Genomic DNA, 17264 nt, shown 5'->3' on the forward strand with positions numbered 1-17264 from the left:
TCTAAACATGACATTCTGATTAATATTACATTTGTCAAAATATGAGTTATGCAGCTAAATCCAGCTGTTTTTATCTTTCTCAGGGGGTGGCCATTTTGCCACTTGCTGTTGACTGAAGATGACATCGCAGTTGCTAAGGGCTCAGGCAACGACCAATCACAGCTCACCTGTTATTTTGGTTTAACAAATGACAAAGACAACTGTGTGATTGACAAACACTTGGTCAAAACAATAGGTTTGCTGACTGGAAAGAAACGTGAGGAGACCTGCGTAAAAGTGCGACAAAACTGGGCTGGCAAATCCGCTGGAACTCGGGACACAAGGCTCAAAACTGACTGTCCCATTTAAATCGGGACTTCTAGTTTCCCTCAAAACTAACCAGTGTCCTCTAGGCAGTTGAGACATGCTGATAGCCAAAGTCAAAGGATGAATTATTAATTCATAGAAACAAGTCGCAATGTTGCACTTTCCCAAAGTCAATGCAAAATTAACCAAATATAAAAGCTTAATCTTATGGCGCGCCTATTTCCTCTTGTTTTTGTTGCAAAATGTAGTGTAGGAAGTTTAGTCAAGCCAGTTTGTCATGCATGCAAGAGGCAAGTCGGGAACATCATGAATCAGTTTCTCTTGTGACCTCAGAGTGCTGATATGGCAATCACACAAAGAGAAGAGGGAAGAGAAGTGATGCCTGAAGAGCAAATGAAGATATATTTTTCACGAGTGAGTAGCAGCTTGAAAGTACCACGTGAAAAAGCCAGCACCTTTACAACTGGGAATGCAATTTTCCATGTCCTCTTCCATCTCCTTTCTTTGATTGTGAAATGTTTTCTTGATGTTGGACATGCCTCTTCTTGCATCTGTTCATAAACGCTTATTACGTGACCTCCAGTATAGTGTCCCTCATGTGGGATACAGAGGTGCTAATATATTCCTGTGCTGCTCCCTTGGAGAAAGCCGCGCTTCATCAGGGCCATAATGGCTGATTTGATTTAAAGAAATCCAATTACCTCTAACAATGGAGTGATTTGATTGTTTACTGGAGGAAAAGGGAGAATATTATTGAAGTAAAATTGGAGGTAATTGTCTCAGAGAGATGTTATGAAAGATAAGCAACTTGATTGGTGTAGGTGTTCCGCTTAATGAGAGCAAAATACGTTTATTACACAGTTATCATTATTTGTTCATCTAAAAAAGTGCTTCTGGATTATTTATGATAATCCATCAGAAATATTTTCCAGCTAACCAAATCTCATCATTTAATTGAGACTTTGCATGATGTTGTATGTCACTTTGACAATAGGGGGCGCCAGAATAAAAGTAACAAGCAAAACTGCCTTTTATTCTCCTTATTGGTCCATCCAAACCTGGGTTCTAGAACGGCCTGGTTCTGCTCACTGTTGCTTCTCCATTACAACAGGCAGCGATCAACTGGCAGGATCAATTGAACAGTGCAAGTCTTAAGTAAGACACAGGTTGCCACAGAAAGATGATGTGTGGATATATTGAAAGGCGGGGCTAGCTCTCATTCATTTGAATGGACCCAGTGAGGTGGCAGCGCTCTTGTAAATATGGTAATGCTTCTTTCATTAACAAAAGGGCCAACTTTGTCCAACTGTGATTAAGTGTTTACAAAACTTAAAAATGATAATTTCGCCAACATTCTTAGGAAATCACAATGCTCATCACTGGTGTGCTATTTTTAGAACAGGCCTGCAGGCAGCTCATGTGGGTCCTGGGGTGCCACCAGGCACCATGTTTGTGTCACCTGATTTGGAATTTGGAATGATACATGCATGTTTTTGGAAAGTAGGAGGAAGGTGAGAAAACACACTCAAGTTTACAGAGAACATGCAACAATAGATCACTCCTTTTTTTTCTATTAGGCATGTTCGATATCACTTTGTTTTCGTCCAATACAAGCACGAGCACTCAACTCTTAAGTAGTCACCGATATCATTAGGACTTTTATTACAAGAAAAAAAAAGACAGATCATTTTAAAGAAAGATCTGCGCATTCCAATACAGCATTTTTTTTTTATTGCAAGAAATTGATGGCAATTTTCTATTATCTTTTTTTCCATTTATTCATAAAATACATTTTTTTGTATAAAACACACAATACAATGAATTTCAATAAAAAAACAAAAAACAAACTGAAACTAATATTCTGGTGGCCGGAAAGAGACCCAATCAAAGTATGTGGCTGTATATCTGAATGGGCATCTGTCAGACACGTATGCCTGTTCCTAAAATGGCCAGGTTGCGAGTGCCAATACCTTGGACCGATACCTAGTATTGGTACTCGCCCATCCCTATTGTATATAGTGTGCCATTGTGTGCATCATTCTCAGTTTGACATGATCGAGTGATAAAACATCAAGGTCGAGTGATAAACAAGTCTTTTACAAAAGAATCTCGGAATAAAATACTCCAACACCGACACAAAAGTATGTCGTCTTAGTGTGAGTCACTGGAGGCCCACACATCATCTTTTGGCCTTCTTCTGGCTAACCTTCAAAAGTTTTCTGCTCACAAACACAAGTATGGAAAAGTGTCAGGAAAGCCCATAACGGACCTTCTAAGGCGGTTGGAAGATGTGATGCCCGCCGCCCTTCCTGTGCCAGAATGTTTTATTTCATTAGCATCTGCCTATCACGGCTCATGACTTCCAACACTCACACTTGCAATCAAGCACTTAGGGAAATCCCGGCGGTACACCGCTGCCATTTCCATGGTAACGCCTCGGCACCGGCGTCATCAGCGCAAGACACAATAGCCGAGTGAGAAAGAGAGAGAGATGTTATGAGCTCATGTCTGAGACGGTATTAGTTAGAGAGAAGTGGGCGTCGAATTAAGAAGGTATGGTTGGAGGAAGAGTAATAATCGACTCCAAGACGGGAAGGTGGGCAATGGAGGGAGGAGAGTGGGAGGGGAGGATATCTCGACAATAGTAATTGTGTGACAAGGGAAGAAAGAAAAAAAACATGAGAGCATATTTGCTGATATATTTGTCATTTTGGGTTGACAGTTACATTATATTTGACTTCACATATTTAATATAATCCCCACTATTGCGCTCCCTATTTGAATTAAATGCTTGCTGCAAAACACAAGTAGAAAAAAACCAATTAAATTGAGCTGCGAATTAATTAAGCGTCTTGAATTAATACCGATTTTGAATTAATCGCTTTTCATCCGGCATTAACTTTGTTTTGGTGGCAAGCGCAACGTGTTTATAAAGAGCGTCGCAAAATAGCTGCTCTATTTGGAATAATGTGACGACTGTTTGGCATTCCAGCGTCTTTCGCAATTCATGTGTGGCAAATTGCCGTCTCCAAGTCAACGGGTAAGAAATGCAAAGACGGACTGCATAGCAGTAAATGTGAGTAATTTTTCGTGACACGGCTTTACAGGATATTATACAAATCAAAAACAAAAGAGGTGGGAACAGGTGGGTATGAAACAAAAGGGTTGAGCGATGAGATAGATGATGCTAAGTGACATCAATATGCCACCTGATTACATTAAAGACACTTGGAACAGATGCAAATGTGTGCTCTCTTTCGTCTTTGCCTGTCTCTCTTTAACAGTGGTTCTGAACCTGGGTTCAATGGAACCCGAGGGGTTCGGTGAGACAGTCTCAAGGGGTCAGTGGAGGTCAAGACACACATCCTACTGTCATGTCTCGCCGCTTATGTTAAGTTCTGAGTTTTTAGTCCAGTCTTTCATGTCGTCATACTGTTTTTATTTTGTAGTTATAGTTTCCTCTTTTGTCAGGAGCTTTACTTCCTGCCCTTGTTTACTTATTATTGTCTCCACTTTTTGTTCCTAGTTTATTACCAGCCTTGCTGTGGGTTTTTGTTCAGATCATTATTGACTATTCAATAAAAACATTTTTTTTTTTGGGGTGACTTGTGAATTGAGCTTTTGCGTCCTTTAATGCATCCTTGTCACCAACTAATGATTCGTGTACTTTCTTTATTATTGTAATCCCTTTATACTATGTCAAGCAATAAAATGAAGTGGTCGGACGAATATGCGCAATATGAATTAGTGCTGTCACTATCGAATATTTTTAGGATAGATTAATCTATCAATTATTCAATTGATGAATTGACTAATCAGATTCATTTAAATGTTGTATTAAAATGTATAACAAAAGCAACCCCACCCCATTACTGTTGACTAATCAGTGGTTAGTGTTTATTTCATATTTCATATTCGTATAGTGATTTAAAAAGGGGGATTGATGTTGTATTGTATTACCGGTTTGGTCATTGCTTTCCAAAGTAAAAACAGATGTTTGCAAATGTCTTATTTTGATTAGACACAGGAGATAATCAATCTTCTTTCATGAAGGACTAAAGACACCAGCGAACAATTACTGTTGATATGCTGAAATCAGAGGATTTGGACAATTTTAAATTAAAGAAATTGCTCCAAACGATTACTCAATTTTTAAAATACTTGTTAATTAATTTGATAATCAATTACTTGTCGAAATCTATATATTTTGACATCTCTAATATGAATTAATTTGTATAACGGAACATATGGTGTTCCACAGGGTTCAATTCTGGGGCCTCGGCTGGGTTTAATCTTCAAAAAACGAACAAACAGCGGAGGTTGTTTTAAAGTGCTCTATTAAGAGAGTTGAGTGATGGGAGTCAGCCGTCCTAACAGCGTGATTTGCAATGCCAAGTTGAGCAATTATATTCCGGCACAACTAGCTATCTAGCTGCATGGAGATGTGGAATACAAGAAGACAAAACTTCATTGTGGTCACCAGTAAACCCTATACCTATGTCTTGAATTTGAAAAAAACAAAAATCAATAAAGGAGGGTTTGGTGAATGTGTATAGGAAACTGGTGGGGTTCAGTACCTCCAACAAGGTGAAGAACCACTGCTCTATAAGCCCTTCTCGGCCAACTAACTAAAATTCCATCTGCAGTTCCAGTAATTCGAAGATGTTTGGCAAACGCCCAGCAAGAATGCTCTGTCGAGCATATTTGTCACCCAAGGATAGTTTTTGCCCTGATGTAAAGAAACAGCAGTTGACTGTGAGGTTTGAGTCAGTGTGTGTTAATAAAGCTTGTGTACAAGGGCCAGGCAGGATGGGGTGTGTGGTGTCTGGCCTCTACCTCTTTGCTGTCAACACCAATCATGTCACACCTTGCCAAGAGCAAACGCTCGTCTCTGAACCAGCTCTCACGATTCTGTTTGCATCACTCAAATTTTGCTGTCATCTCAGTTGCCCGTGTATTACAGAGCATTCAAAACGCCTCAAAAGTATATAATAGCCCACTGTTGGACCAAAGTAAAAATCACTAGTTGTAACCCAACAAAACAACTCTGTTAAATTTTTTTGTGAATTGAATTTGAAAATAACAAATTATTCATTAGACTTTCCCTAAAACCCAAATTTATTAGGGGACCCTTGCCATAATTTTTCGCTATCTCATTCTGTTTTAAAGAGGCTAATTAAGCAGTGCAATAAAAGTTGATCAATTGCCTTCGCGTATTTGAATCAATTAGATAACCTTTTAATGATTTCCTGAGGAGATCATATATTGCTCTCATCGTAAAATACCCAATAGAATAGCTCATCCAGCTCTGTGACTGTTACAAGAGGTGCTTTTTTCATCCATTAATTTAAATGGCGCTTTTAGGTCGATAATGTAACAGCGAACGAGTCACTCTCATTTGTTGCAAATGCCTTTTTAACAGCTATAATTCCTTTATCAAAAAGCAACTCCCCAGTGAGTTCCTTGATATATTTTACATTGATTGAACACAATTTAAGTTTTTGCGTGAAGTCCTGAACAAAGTAATGCGTAAAGTTAAAAACTGCAGTGATGAAGCACAAACTAAGTGGTTAACAAATGAAATGAAAACTTGTCATCTGTGTGCAGTGGAAGCCATCTGCTGCCATGCACCAGCTAGATAAATGTTGCATGGGAATATGGCGCTTTGACAGTGGCATTACTCTGTGTTCTTAAACCACATCAACAGAGACTCCAGAAATCCTTCCCCGCAAGTGTGGGAAGCATGGTTGCTATAGAAACCGCCGAGCTCACCAAAAAGCTGCAATAATTAGACATACCAGAGGCAGAAACACACAGAAAAAACCCTCCAAAAGTATTGGAACAGACAGGCCAATTTTTATATTTTTGCTGTCAATCTCCCAATCAGCTTGGTCTAATTTTTCTTCAACCCTATAATGGCAAACGTATCATATTAAATACAAGACATTTTGAGTATAATGTTTTTTTTCCCCCATTAAAATCCTGACGTGTGTTCTCTGACACATGCATTGCACGGATAATCCATTAGAGGGCAGTGTCACCCAGCTGATGGCTTTTCCAGCGACCTCGCATGATCGCCCCAATTGAGAAAGGAGAGACACCGATACTTATTAATAGTGGGAAATGTTCTTTCAGATTTTTAGAAATACTAATATGTTTGATATGTCTGCTTTTTACTATATTTTTGACAGTTATAAATGTACGAATTTAAAGCATTGTGACCGGATGTATCAAATATGATACAAATCAAAAGTCATATGTGGAAGTTGATTTTTTTTAAAAAATAATATTTTTTGATTTGTTCAAAAGGACCAATAAATACTCCATTTACAAAGAATCTGAATTTTCTCTCATATATTTCATGGTTCAGGCTTTATAGGTTAAAGTCGAAGACAAAATAGTTCAGTAGACTTTTGAGTTAATTGGGCTTGTCTTTTTAGACGATTGAACGGCTCTTTACAAAGACTCGATTACCATTGTTCACATTGAAGAGACGTTCAAAAGACTTGATTCGTTTGTAAAAGTCACATCCCTAATAGAAGCAAATATAAATGATCCAGACTCACCGATTAACTCCTTGTTCCGGATGTCCAGCGCCATATTTCTTAAAGCGGTGGCCACGGCGCACACAACTTTGTCGTTATCGATCCGCAGTAACTCCACCAGGATGGGAAGTCCTTTCTCCTTACGGACAGCAGCCCGGATATACACAGACCACTGCAAAGCAAGACAATCGTAGCAGTGGCATCATCTTTTTGACCAAGCAGTTACTGGATATGAGAATGTTTATCATTATTATTATATATACCATCAAAACTGACCATGTGTTGCTTTGAGGAATACTTTTCCAGCTTTTTTACTACTTTTTCATCCCCAGTATGAGCACAAATGATCTCTGAATAAATGGGTAGGAGTAGTGAACAGCTGTGAGGCAGACGAAGTCCCGTGCTCGAGAGAGAAATGGAATATTCGGGGGCCATTCGAGAGACTGAAGTAATACAACTGACTCACAAGTGATATATCGTAAGAGGGAGAATTATATGAACTGGAGAGAAGTCTTCAGAGCTTGGAGACCACTCTATCCTCCCTCAGTAACGATCATCGTACACTTAGATGGGTTTGTCAACCCGAGATGCCTCAAGTACTGCCACCTTGTGGGACATATGCAGATAAATAGATATAAATAAAATATAATTTGCTTTTTCAAATCTCTTGTACTTCATGAAATGAGGGAAATAGGACATAATTTCAGGAGAACAATCAAAGTTAGGAAAAAAAGGGTTTAAGAGCAGAGAGCATGCCATCTTCTTTGGAAAATGTTGCCTTATCTTGGAAATAATTAGGGGTTATCAAACGATTACATTTTTTAATCATGTAATTAATCACATGACTTCAATAGTTAACTCACGATTAATCACAAATTTTACATCTGCTCTTAATGTATAATAAAATATTTATAAAGTGTCATATTCTGAACATGAAAGTGAAAACAAATGTTAAACGAATAGAAATATGACTGCATCTTTTAGTCATTGATACAGTAATTTCATAATAATTCATAAAATTTAGTTAAAATTAAAAGGATGTACTATATGTAAAAAACGAGTGTGATATTGATTTGTGTTGGATTCATTTTTGTGCCACTAGATGGCAAAATTGCATTTGTAAGATGTTGGTGACAGCTCAGTGCATTTTTCTTTTCATATTAAAGGTGCATTGTGCCATTTAAAAAGGTAATAAAGCTTAAAGCTTTTTCTACATCATCATCCATCAATGCCCAGATGAGTACGAAGAGCCCTGGCTGTTTTACTCTGATTGCGCCGATTAGCTTTTATTTCCCAATTATAGTAGAGTGTGCGGACCCTACGCACTCCACAGTTTCTTTGGGGAGGGGGAGGGGCAGAGTCTTTCTTACTTCATTTGAAGTCATGTCTTCGTTTGTCAAATGTGGCTGTCGCTTTAAGATTGTGCACGTACTCGCATGCGCACCATGAACGAGCCTGACACAGATGCTGCAGTTACGCTTTGGGCCAGAGGTGGCAGTCGCGAGTAAAATGTGACAAACTGCACAAAGATCCTTTAAGAGCTATCTAATCTTTAATATGAAGTAACTTGTGAAATTCTGCACATTTTTAAAATTGTACAATACAACTTGACCCCAGTCAATAATAATAATATGCATTATTATTAAATTTTTTACTGTGTATGCTGCGCTGCAACTGGAATTCCCCCAGTACAGGCTTTCCAAGTAAGGGGCGGTCATTAACTCATTTGCTCCCCAAAACGTATAAATACGTTCTATTTTAAATGTTTGACGTATTTATACGTTTTTTATGTTCTTTTTATGTTAGAACATACAGAAGGCTTTGATGCAGCCTCTCAACTGACGGTTAAAGTACGGTTAAAGAAATGGTAGTTATTACACAAACGGCCAGCATGTTGAAAAAAAAACTAAATTACTCTGAATTCTAAATAGATTAGTGAATAATGATGAAACTGGAAAATGGAAACAGATAGAAATATACTTTTTTACCTGATGAAAGAAGAGACTTTAATCTTTCTTTTGATAGGTTTCATGTTTTTATAGCAATAGAACAGAATATTCTGTGGGCCTTGCAAAATCAGTCAAAATCCAGTAAAACAGCCGGGAGTGAAGGGGGTTGCTTAATTGAAAATGGCTGGGAGTGAATGAGTTAATCATGCGTTAAAAAGAAGAGTAACACACTAATTTTGACACCACTAGAAATAATGCAACATATTTCCCTCAAGTGCCCCTTCTACTTTGCCACTGTTCTACCTCGAACTATGGATTAAACTCACCAAACCAAAAACACATCTACATTTGCTGAGATATTCCTTCTGTCTACAGCGTGTCCTTCACTTCAAGTGCAAGTTTCAACCAAGTAAAACAAATACAACCTCATGGGAAGCTGTCGACCACATCCCCATTCGCAGATTGCCCATTTGCAACCGACAGTATCCCATTTGAGGTGTGTCATTTCAAGGTTACACTCTTTCAATTCATTTCTTGTTGCAAAAAAAAAAAGTGTATAAGACATCTCCAATCTTGCCCAAGGCTAACACTGCCTTTACTGATACCATCCCTTTGGACTGCATGACTCATTCATTATTACCAACAAGCTGCTTCTATCAGCCAGCCGCTGGTGAACCCTGGGTGGACTCCTGTGTGGGCTCAGACTTGGAGGCTTTACATTAAAGTAATTCCATTCCCTCTATACAATAAGATAAATCACAGACTGAATTTCAAAGTTGAACCAGTTATTTCCTCTGCTCTAAATTAATTGCTGTCTGTGAATCTACTGAGTTCATGAAAGCAAAATTCCAAGAATGTACCCAATATGACTATTTGTCTTGTCAATGAATAGTTTTGGGAGCAATTCATATTAATCATTACCTTCCAGCTGCCAGCAGCCAGGTTCTGCAGTGCTCCAGCTGCTCCTTCCAAGGTGTCAGGATTAGAGCATTCAGACAGCAGGGTTAGATAGGGCTTCACAATGGTGGGGTGCCAGAGCATTTGTACCCCTTTGGGTGGATCCACTGTGTCTGGAAAGGGACCAACACCATCCCACTGGAAGAGAGGAGAAAGAACAGGTTAAGATTGTACATACGGGATAACAGTACAGTACTAAGTAAAAGCGCTGCACTTGGTTGTCACCATGGGCAGGGCACAGGACAGCACAGGACGGCATGTGGTACAGTGCAAGCCTGCCCATATTTGGCGCTGGATGCTAAATGACCAGACAGGAATTAGCCTGGTTTCTTTACACGCTGGTTTGGACATAAAGGAGGGCATAGCTAAGCAATAAGCATTTGTCACTGTTACAATGGAAAGCATCGACTTCGCTTAAAATAAGGAGAAGGGAGAGAGTTGATGAGTAAAGCATGTGGGTCAATGCTATATTTTAAGCAAAAAATGTTATTGTTAAAAATGCTAAAATCTTAAGTTTCTACTACGTTTTAGAAACCTGGTTCATCCAAAGTAGTGATAGCCCTCCATCGATGTGACTTTATCATTATTTATCATTGGTCGACAACACACTTTTCTATGTTAAAGGGATACTTGACTCGTTGAGTCACTTTCAACAGTAAGAATATAATATTTTGTCTGGAGAAAAAAAAAAAAAAAAAAAATATATATATATATATATATAATATTTTGTCTATAATTAATGTGATATCTTCATTATTTTTCATGAACAATTAATACCTTTAAAAACGAACATTTCCACTTGCTTACGACTGAGGATGACATCACCTTTGTTGAAGAAATAGGTAACGACCAATCACGGCCCCCCCATGTTTTCTGGATTTGGTCAGCAAATTGAGCCATGATTGGTCGTGACCTGTTTCCTCAGCACAGGTGATGTCATCTTCAGTCAACAGCAAGTGGAAAATTTTGTTTTTAAAGGTATTACATCACATTAATATGAAACTTTTATTTTCTTTAAAGTAGAAAATGGTGAGAAACTACTATTTTTCTTTTCCAGAGAAACCTTGGTGCTTGATATAAATACAAAAGTCAAAGAATGAAGTATTAAGCAAAATGCTCCCTGACACCTTGCTTTTTTTTCTTTATTAAAACTGATGAAACGGAAATAGTGAGCAAGGGCAAAGGATTAAATAAAATAGCTGCTTTCACACAGCAAATGCATTTTTCTTTTGGAAAAATAAACCCAAAGCTTCAACTGTCACGTCTTCTACACAACCTCCATCCCTTTGTTCTGCCATCTTCTGTCATGTCTTCCTCTACCTTTTCTTTTTTTCTTTTCTTTCTTTTTTCTTTCTTTTCTTTCTTTCTTTCTTTCTTTTTCTTCTCTCTCTCTCTCTCTCTCTCTCTCTCTCTCTCTCTCTCTCTCTCTCTCTCTCTCTCTCTCTCTTCCACTCTCCCCTTCTTTTTACTATTTTATCCCTTCTTTCTTTCTAGATGTTTTGCTGCTTTTCTCACTAACTCAATAAAAACTCCTCTCCATGTACTTTTTTCTATTTACAGACATCTCACTCTTCTTTGAGTTTTCCTCCCCGTCGACCTTCTCGTTCCGCTCAACTGCTCCCCCCTACCCGCATGTGTGCGCATGCTTTATTTACATACATTTCTCTGATGGCAAAATCAAACACTTGATACAGTTTGAAAACGGAACAGAACAGCCTATTACCTACATTTGTTGCCCTGCAGACCTCCTACGTGAATTTGAATACTGTAGATAATATTAATGCACAGAAGGTATATTACATTGAAGTTCTAGAGGAAAAAACAAAGACCTTACACCTATTGAATGTTGAATTCAATAGGTGATAACAGTCACAAAAAATGTATTGGATTTGCATGACCGTCTTGCAAATAATAGGATATAGCAAAATGTTTAATTTCGAATCGTGAAGAACACTTGCGAGGTTACTCATCTTGTTGAAGGGGGTCTAACTCACAATCTATTCATCCCAAAGAATCAGAACAGAATCATCTCAAAATCAGAACCATAATGTCTTCACAGTCCGAACCAGTCCAAGAAACATAAAATGACCAACAGAGGGGAAAAAAAAGGAAGCCTGGCAGTCCACTATCAGTTGCCCGAGATAAAAAAGAAAACATAATGAAGGAGGAGGGAAATAAATGCAAGGCTCAAACTCTTTTAAATGTTCGGACATTTGGAAGCATATGATTTTCAAACCAAAATATATATCCAAAATATTTTAGCAGGATCTATAATTAAGACCTGCTTATTGATTAATTAATAAAGCCTTTAGTCCTTATTGCGTGCATTTCCCTAAATTACTTGTACCTGCCACTGGTGGCGGGAAATAACTGTGTGTGTTTACTTGTATGCAGCAGTCAATTAGGAGTGTTTAGCTTTAGTTCAGGCACCCACGCTGCTCTTTGGCTTTGCTGTCAGAGACTCTAATAAATGATTAAGGGGACCACATTACCATCTTGACACCGCCTACCCTCATTTCAAGCTGGCGGTCTGTTTTTCACTATTATCTAATGTTCTTCTCTCCATTATCTAGTGTATGTAAAGTCAGACTTTTTTGGGAATATAGCTTGTACTCAGATTGTGTAGCAGATGTTGTGGGCAGTAAGCGAAAGAAAATCAGTTGCTTGACATCTTTAGGTGTAATCTCCTTTACTTCTCACAAAAGCACATGGAAATAGAAGACGCAATAATGGATTCATCTATAAGTGAAATGGTGTGATCTCACCCACTTGCATGACATCAATCTGGTGAGTGAAAGATCAATATGGAATGGCTTTAAGACTTTTTCAGGTCACCTATTTGCCACTTCAGAACAGGTACATGCAGTTCTGACTTTTTAACCCACCAGAGTTAAGCAAACTTCAGCTTATTAGCTTGAAAAAGGAAGAATAAAGCAGACGGAACAGAGGAGGGTGAAGACACAATTAAGCTCGGCAAGATCTAGCTTTAATAAAAGTCTCGCTAATATAAAGTGCCATAAAAGAATGAAAAAGTTGCCTGTGATCCAATTCATTATAAAGGAGTCTAATGCATTTAAACAGAGTTTACAGCGTACTTTGTGATCTAAGGTTTCCATCTCTCCCCTGCATTATTCAGCACACACGTCTCCTGTCTCGACTACTGACACCGTGTTCCTGCTTCATCATGAAAGCCGGCTTATACGTTTTGGACCCATGTGTGACGGAACACAGTGTTTGGCGACAAATGAATGTGAATAAGTGAAAGGAGAACTTTCAGCACCGGGCTGCAACGTCATCACATCTTAACCCAAGTGAGCGCCTACTAGGCAGGCTTCCTTCAAACGAGGAATAGTGTTGCTGCTTTATTGCATCAAATAGGTAGAATTAAATCGATTTTTTTTTATTTACGTCCAAGGGCAATGAAACTTTCCAGGGGCATAGTCGAGGATTGGGCTGGGGAATATGTCCATGGTCCATCCACTTTCTGAATTTTTCTCCACCACCATTAAAACAAATAATTTCCCTTTTAACATTTCGCAACCTGTTTTTCAGAATTACTCTTGAACACAGTCACAGAAACGGCAGAAAGATAAACTCAAAAAATGTTGAGCAAACCAGCTTGCAAGAGGCAAAAAATTAAAAAAAAAAAAAAAAAAATTAAAAAGTATAACATATATATATAATTTTTTAATGAACATGACCACATTTTTATTATTAATTTTTCTAACTTAAGTTCTACAGTCACTGCTTTCTTGTTTTTTTTCCTGGCAAAAAGAAACCCACTTTTGATCTAAATGTACATATTAATGTTTCACTAAATGGACATACAGTAGAATCTAATGGGGCACAAACATTATCAGTGCCTGCAATCAATTTTATTCCTCACACCTAATAGGAACCCCGAGTATTTTGAATGATGTAAAAACTGCATTAGTTTTGAATATCCTCAATTGTGTTATTTTTTGTTTTACCTGGTCAGCACCCTTCTTTTTCTTCTTCTTCTTGCCCCAACAGCCCGAGCTCTCTCCATCACGACCGTTGGAGTCACAGAGGAGGCCATCCAGCTCCTCCAATCCTCCCTGCTGGCCGTGGGACGTCTCGGCTGCCAGACGGTAGGACAGGTTCCTCAGGATGCAAACGCAGTTCTCCACAGTCTGAGTTGGGAAATGAGAAAGATGAGGGGACAGATTTAAGAGATGTGCGCTTTGATGCACTTAAATGAAATGTCACACTTGAGAACACAGCTCAAAGTAGAAGTGGAGGCCTGCTAATACAAGCGCTTTTTCGACCACGAGAAGCACTTTCATCCACCTTCTATCCGGAAGCATACTTGATGGAGAGAGTGAGAGGACAGAGGCTAGATAATCCATGGGTGATACCAATGTGCCTTTTATTAGTTATGACTTTGAGATGAGATTAGAGGAAACCCAGGTAAATGAGGAAACATGACAGATCCGATACGATTTTCTAACACGCCATTAAGCAGATGAATGCATATGTGTAAACGTGAACTTTAAAGTGCGTGAACGTGTTTAGTATGACTCTGAAGGTGGGGTGTCATCAAGTCAATGGAGTGGAAATTAACGAAGACAAGTCATCCATCTTTTCGCCGAGAGACCACCACTTTACACAAGAACAACCAGGGAGCGTAATTGAACACACTCGGGAGACGCGACAAACAAAACAACGTCGCACTCCGGCGAGCTGCAGTCACATGAAATCCACATCTTGCGCATACACATGCACAGGTTATGTATTATTTCCATTCTTGGCTGACATTTCCATCTTCGGGTCCATGTTCTTTCCTCTGTTTCTTCATTCAGCTGTATAGTTGAGTGAATAAAGACACTTGATCTTGGTGATGGTATGAAATAAGTGAGTCCATTTCAGGAATAAATAAACAGTCTGACGAGTGCTTTTAACTTAACATCTGATCTGACTTTCTCCACTATCGGTATTAGATTCTTCGTGTATGAATGTGTTCGTCACCTTTTGCTACTGTGCCATCATCACTAACCGGGTGTTAATGACATCTTAGTTGAGTGCTTAACCATCTGTACATATATATCTAACACATTTGTATATGTTATACAAGTCTGCTAAATGTATTGAAACAACTGATAACAGATTATAGATATTCTGCAAAATTGCTGCATATGTGCATGGACATACAATATACAGTACTGTAGTATTTTTTATGAAAACAAAAAATACAAATGATTGACAATGGTATAAACACCATATTTATTACTAACATTTATTGATATTATTTCATTTTTTAATAAACAGTATTTAAAGAGATAAAGTACCATATTTTGTGGATCATAATGCACGTTTAAAATCCTTTCATTTTCTCAAAAATCAAAAGTGTGAACTGTAATCCAGTGCGCCTTATGCATGGATGGATGTCAGCTTTTCTGTTTGTCTTCTTCAATACAAATTCTTACATATTACATTTGCGTTCTCATTCACATCCACAACTAAATGCTAGCAGGCGTTTATCTTTTCGTAATAAACACAACTACAATTACTTCTTGCTTCTAGGAACCATGGGAAATGTAATCCTACTAACCTAATGCTGTGCTCAGACCGAAAGCAACCTGAGCATTTTTGGCGGCCCCAACATTACAACGCGAGACCACGAGGTAAACGGCATTGTCAGCTTCCAATAACTTCCAGGGCTGAGTTGGATAATGGTGAGTGCATTGGTTGGTTACAGCTGTTATACCGTCAACCAAGATAGCTTCTAGCATTAGCCACAGAATCACCAGGCACCAGGTTGACTCGCTATCTTCAAACTTTTTTTGCTCGTGTTTCGGGAAGAGCACTGCAAACCCCAATGTGGTTGCACGGCGAACAAAAGAAAGCAAGACATGCAGCAGTACCCAATATTTCGCATCCGGTGTGACCATAGCATAATAACGCTAAATCTATTAAATAAGCATACGGTACAATTAGAATAAACTAACAAACAATGCTTCACTAAGATCATCTTATAACATGGTGGGCCTTATGCACAAATTAAAAAAAACATTAATTAGTATTGTGCCTAATAATACGGTGCGCATAATGGTCTGCAAAATCGGGTAATGCTCATTTGCATGACACTATTAGCGACATATTAATTACACTAGGGGTGTAACAAATAGGAATTTGAAAATTGGTTTTGATTTACAATAAAAGACGTAAGTGCATTAAATTCAACCCTTATAGTGTTTTCAACGAAGATGTTGGTGACACCAAGCTAAACCACAAATGAAGATCCTGGAGTGCTGTTGAAGCGTGTTTAATTGTCTTCATAAGCCTGTGGTGAAAACTGTAAATACAAAAATACAAAATACATACACACTGTAACGCCAATACAAAAACATAAAATGCATCGATTACATTACGATAACAAATCGACGAAAATAAGCATTAATATCCATGCTAGTAAGCATAAAGTATAATAAAATGAAACTTGCGGCATTCCTGTCTGATAATGGAGTAGATGCCACGGACTTCCGACTTCCACGTTTTACACATCAGCGCCGTTTCCGGCCACTGCTGGCCGCGTTCCAACACTCGCACCTCCACCCCTGCGCCCCCCCGCTCATCGGCGGGAGGGCATCTCGACTATCTGAAATGCTTCGGACACTGAGACAGCCACTACACACTCGCAGCCTCGCACCCGTCGACGGGAATGCGCAACCGAGGGGCACAAAGGCGGAAGCGCAAGTACACACGTCGCAAACCGGAAACAGAAACAAAGTTGATGGGTGAAAACCCGGAAGTCGGCTCCGTGGCATATAGTCCATTCTAACTGGATGGCACAGGATAATGTTTAAGCTCTGCTCCTGCGAAACCGGAAGTATGTTAAACAATATTATTTTTCCTTTAAACATAAATAAAATTGTCTTCTACCTTCCAAACAATTAACAAACCTTTGTTAATAACATAGACATTTTTTAACATTATTATTTAAAGCAATTAACTTATTTACATTGAAAAAGCCGTGAAGGCAACACAATCTTTTCAATTTAAAACTAGTGTCCATAAATCAGATCACACCCCATGCATCAAGATACGTATCAAATTGTCTTTTATTGGACTGATGCACACCCCAATTAGAACATAGTGTTTATTATTGTGGTTAAAGTTTTCATTGTTTCATAACTGGTTTTAATAATTCGGTTAACTAGTTTTGAAACACCTCTCAAAATGGTGCAATACAATTTTGTTTTTGTTGAGTACTTAGAGATTCTGCTTTTACCAATCTACATTAAACACTCATGAACTGAAGCCAATTATTCTGAGTATTTTAGAACACAAAACCATATCTAGACTAATGCATTAGATTTATACAGCGTTTTTTTGGACACTCAAAGACGCTTCACAGTGGTTACATCATTTGTGCACTCACACTTTCACATTGACTAAATTAGTCCACCAGTCTAACCGCTGAAGCAAAGGAGCCAGCAGCTATCATTTATGGCTATTTTGCTAATAACCGCCAGCGAGTTCACCT

General features: G+C 38.5%; 1 protein-coding gene across 3 annotated transcripts in view; it reads right to left on the bottom strand.

Annotated features, from left to right (window-relative positions):
- ctnnd2a (catenin (cadherin-associated protein), delta 2a) overlaps positions 1 to 17264 on the bottom strand; it is a 251414-nt gene that overhangs the window by 30128 nt on the left and 204022 nt on the right. For all 3 annotated transcript variants that reach the window (XM_086066020.1, XM_086066021.1, XM_086066019.1), the window contains exons 17-19: positions 13729 to 13911; positions 9722 to 9895; positions 6873 to 7023 (exon numbers count right to left, since the gene is read on the bottom strand). In XM_086066020.1, the coding sequence (XP_085922146.1) occupies positions 6873 to 7023; positions 9722 to 9895; positions 13729 to 13911 (508 nt within the window). The remainder of the gene's footprint in view (positions 1 to 6872; positions 7024 to 9721; positions 9896 to 13728; positions 13912 to 17264) is intronic.

The sequence above is a fragment of the Leptonotus elevatus genome, chromosome 21, assembly GCF_054856555.1.
Source record: "Leptonotus elevatus isolate MCC_2025b chromosome 21, RoL_Lele_1.0, whole genome shotgun sequence".
NCBI lineage: Eukaryota > Metazoa > Chordata > Actinopteri > Syngnathiformes > Syngnathidae > Leptonotus > Leptonotus elevatus.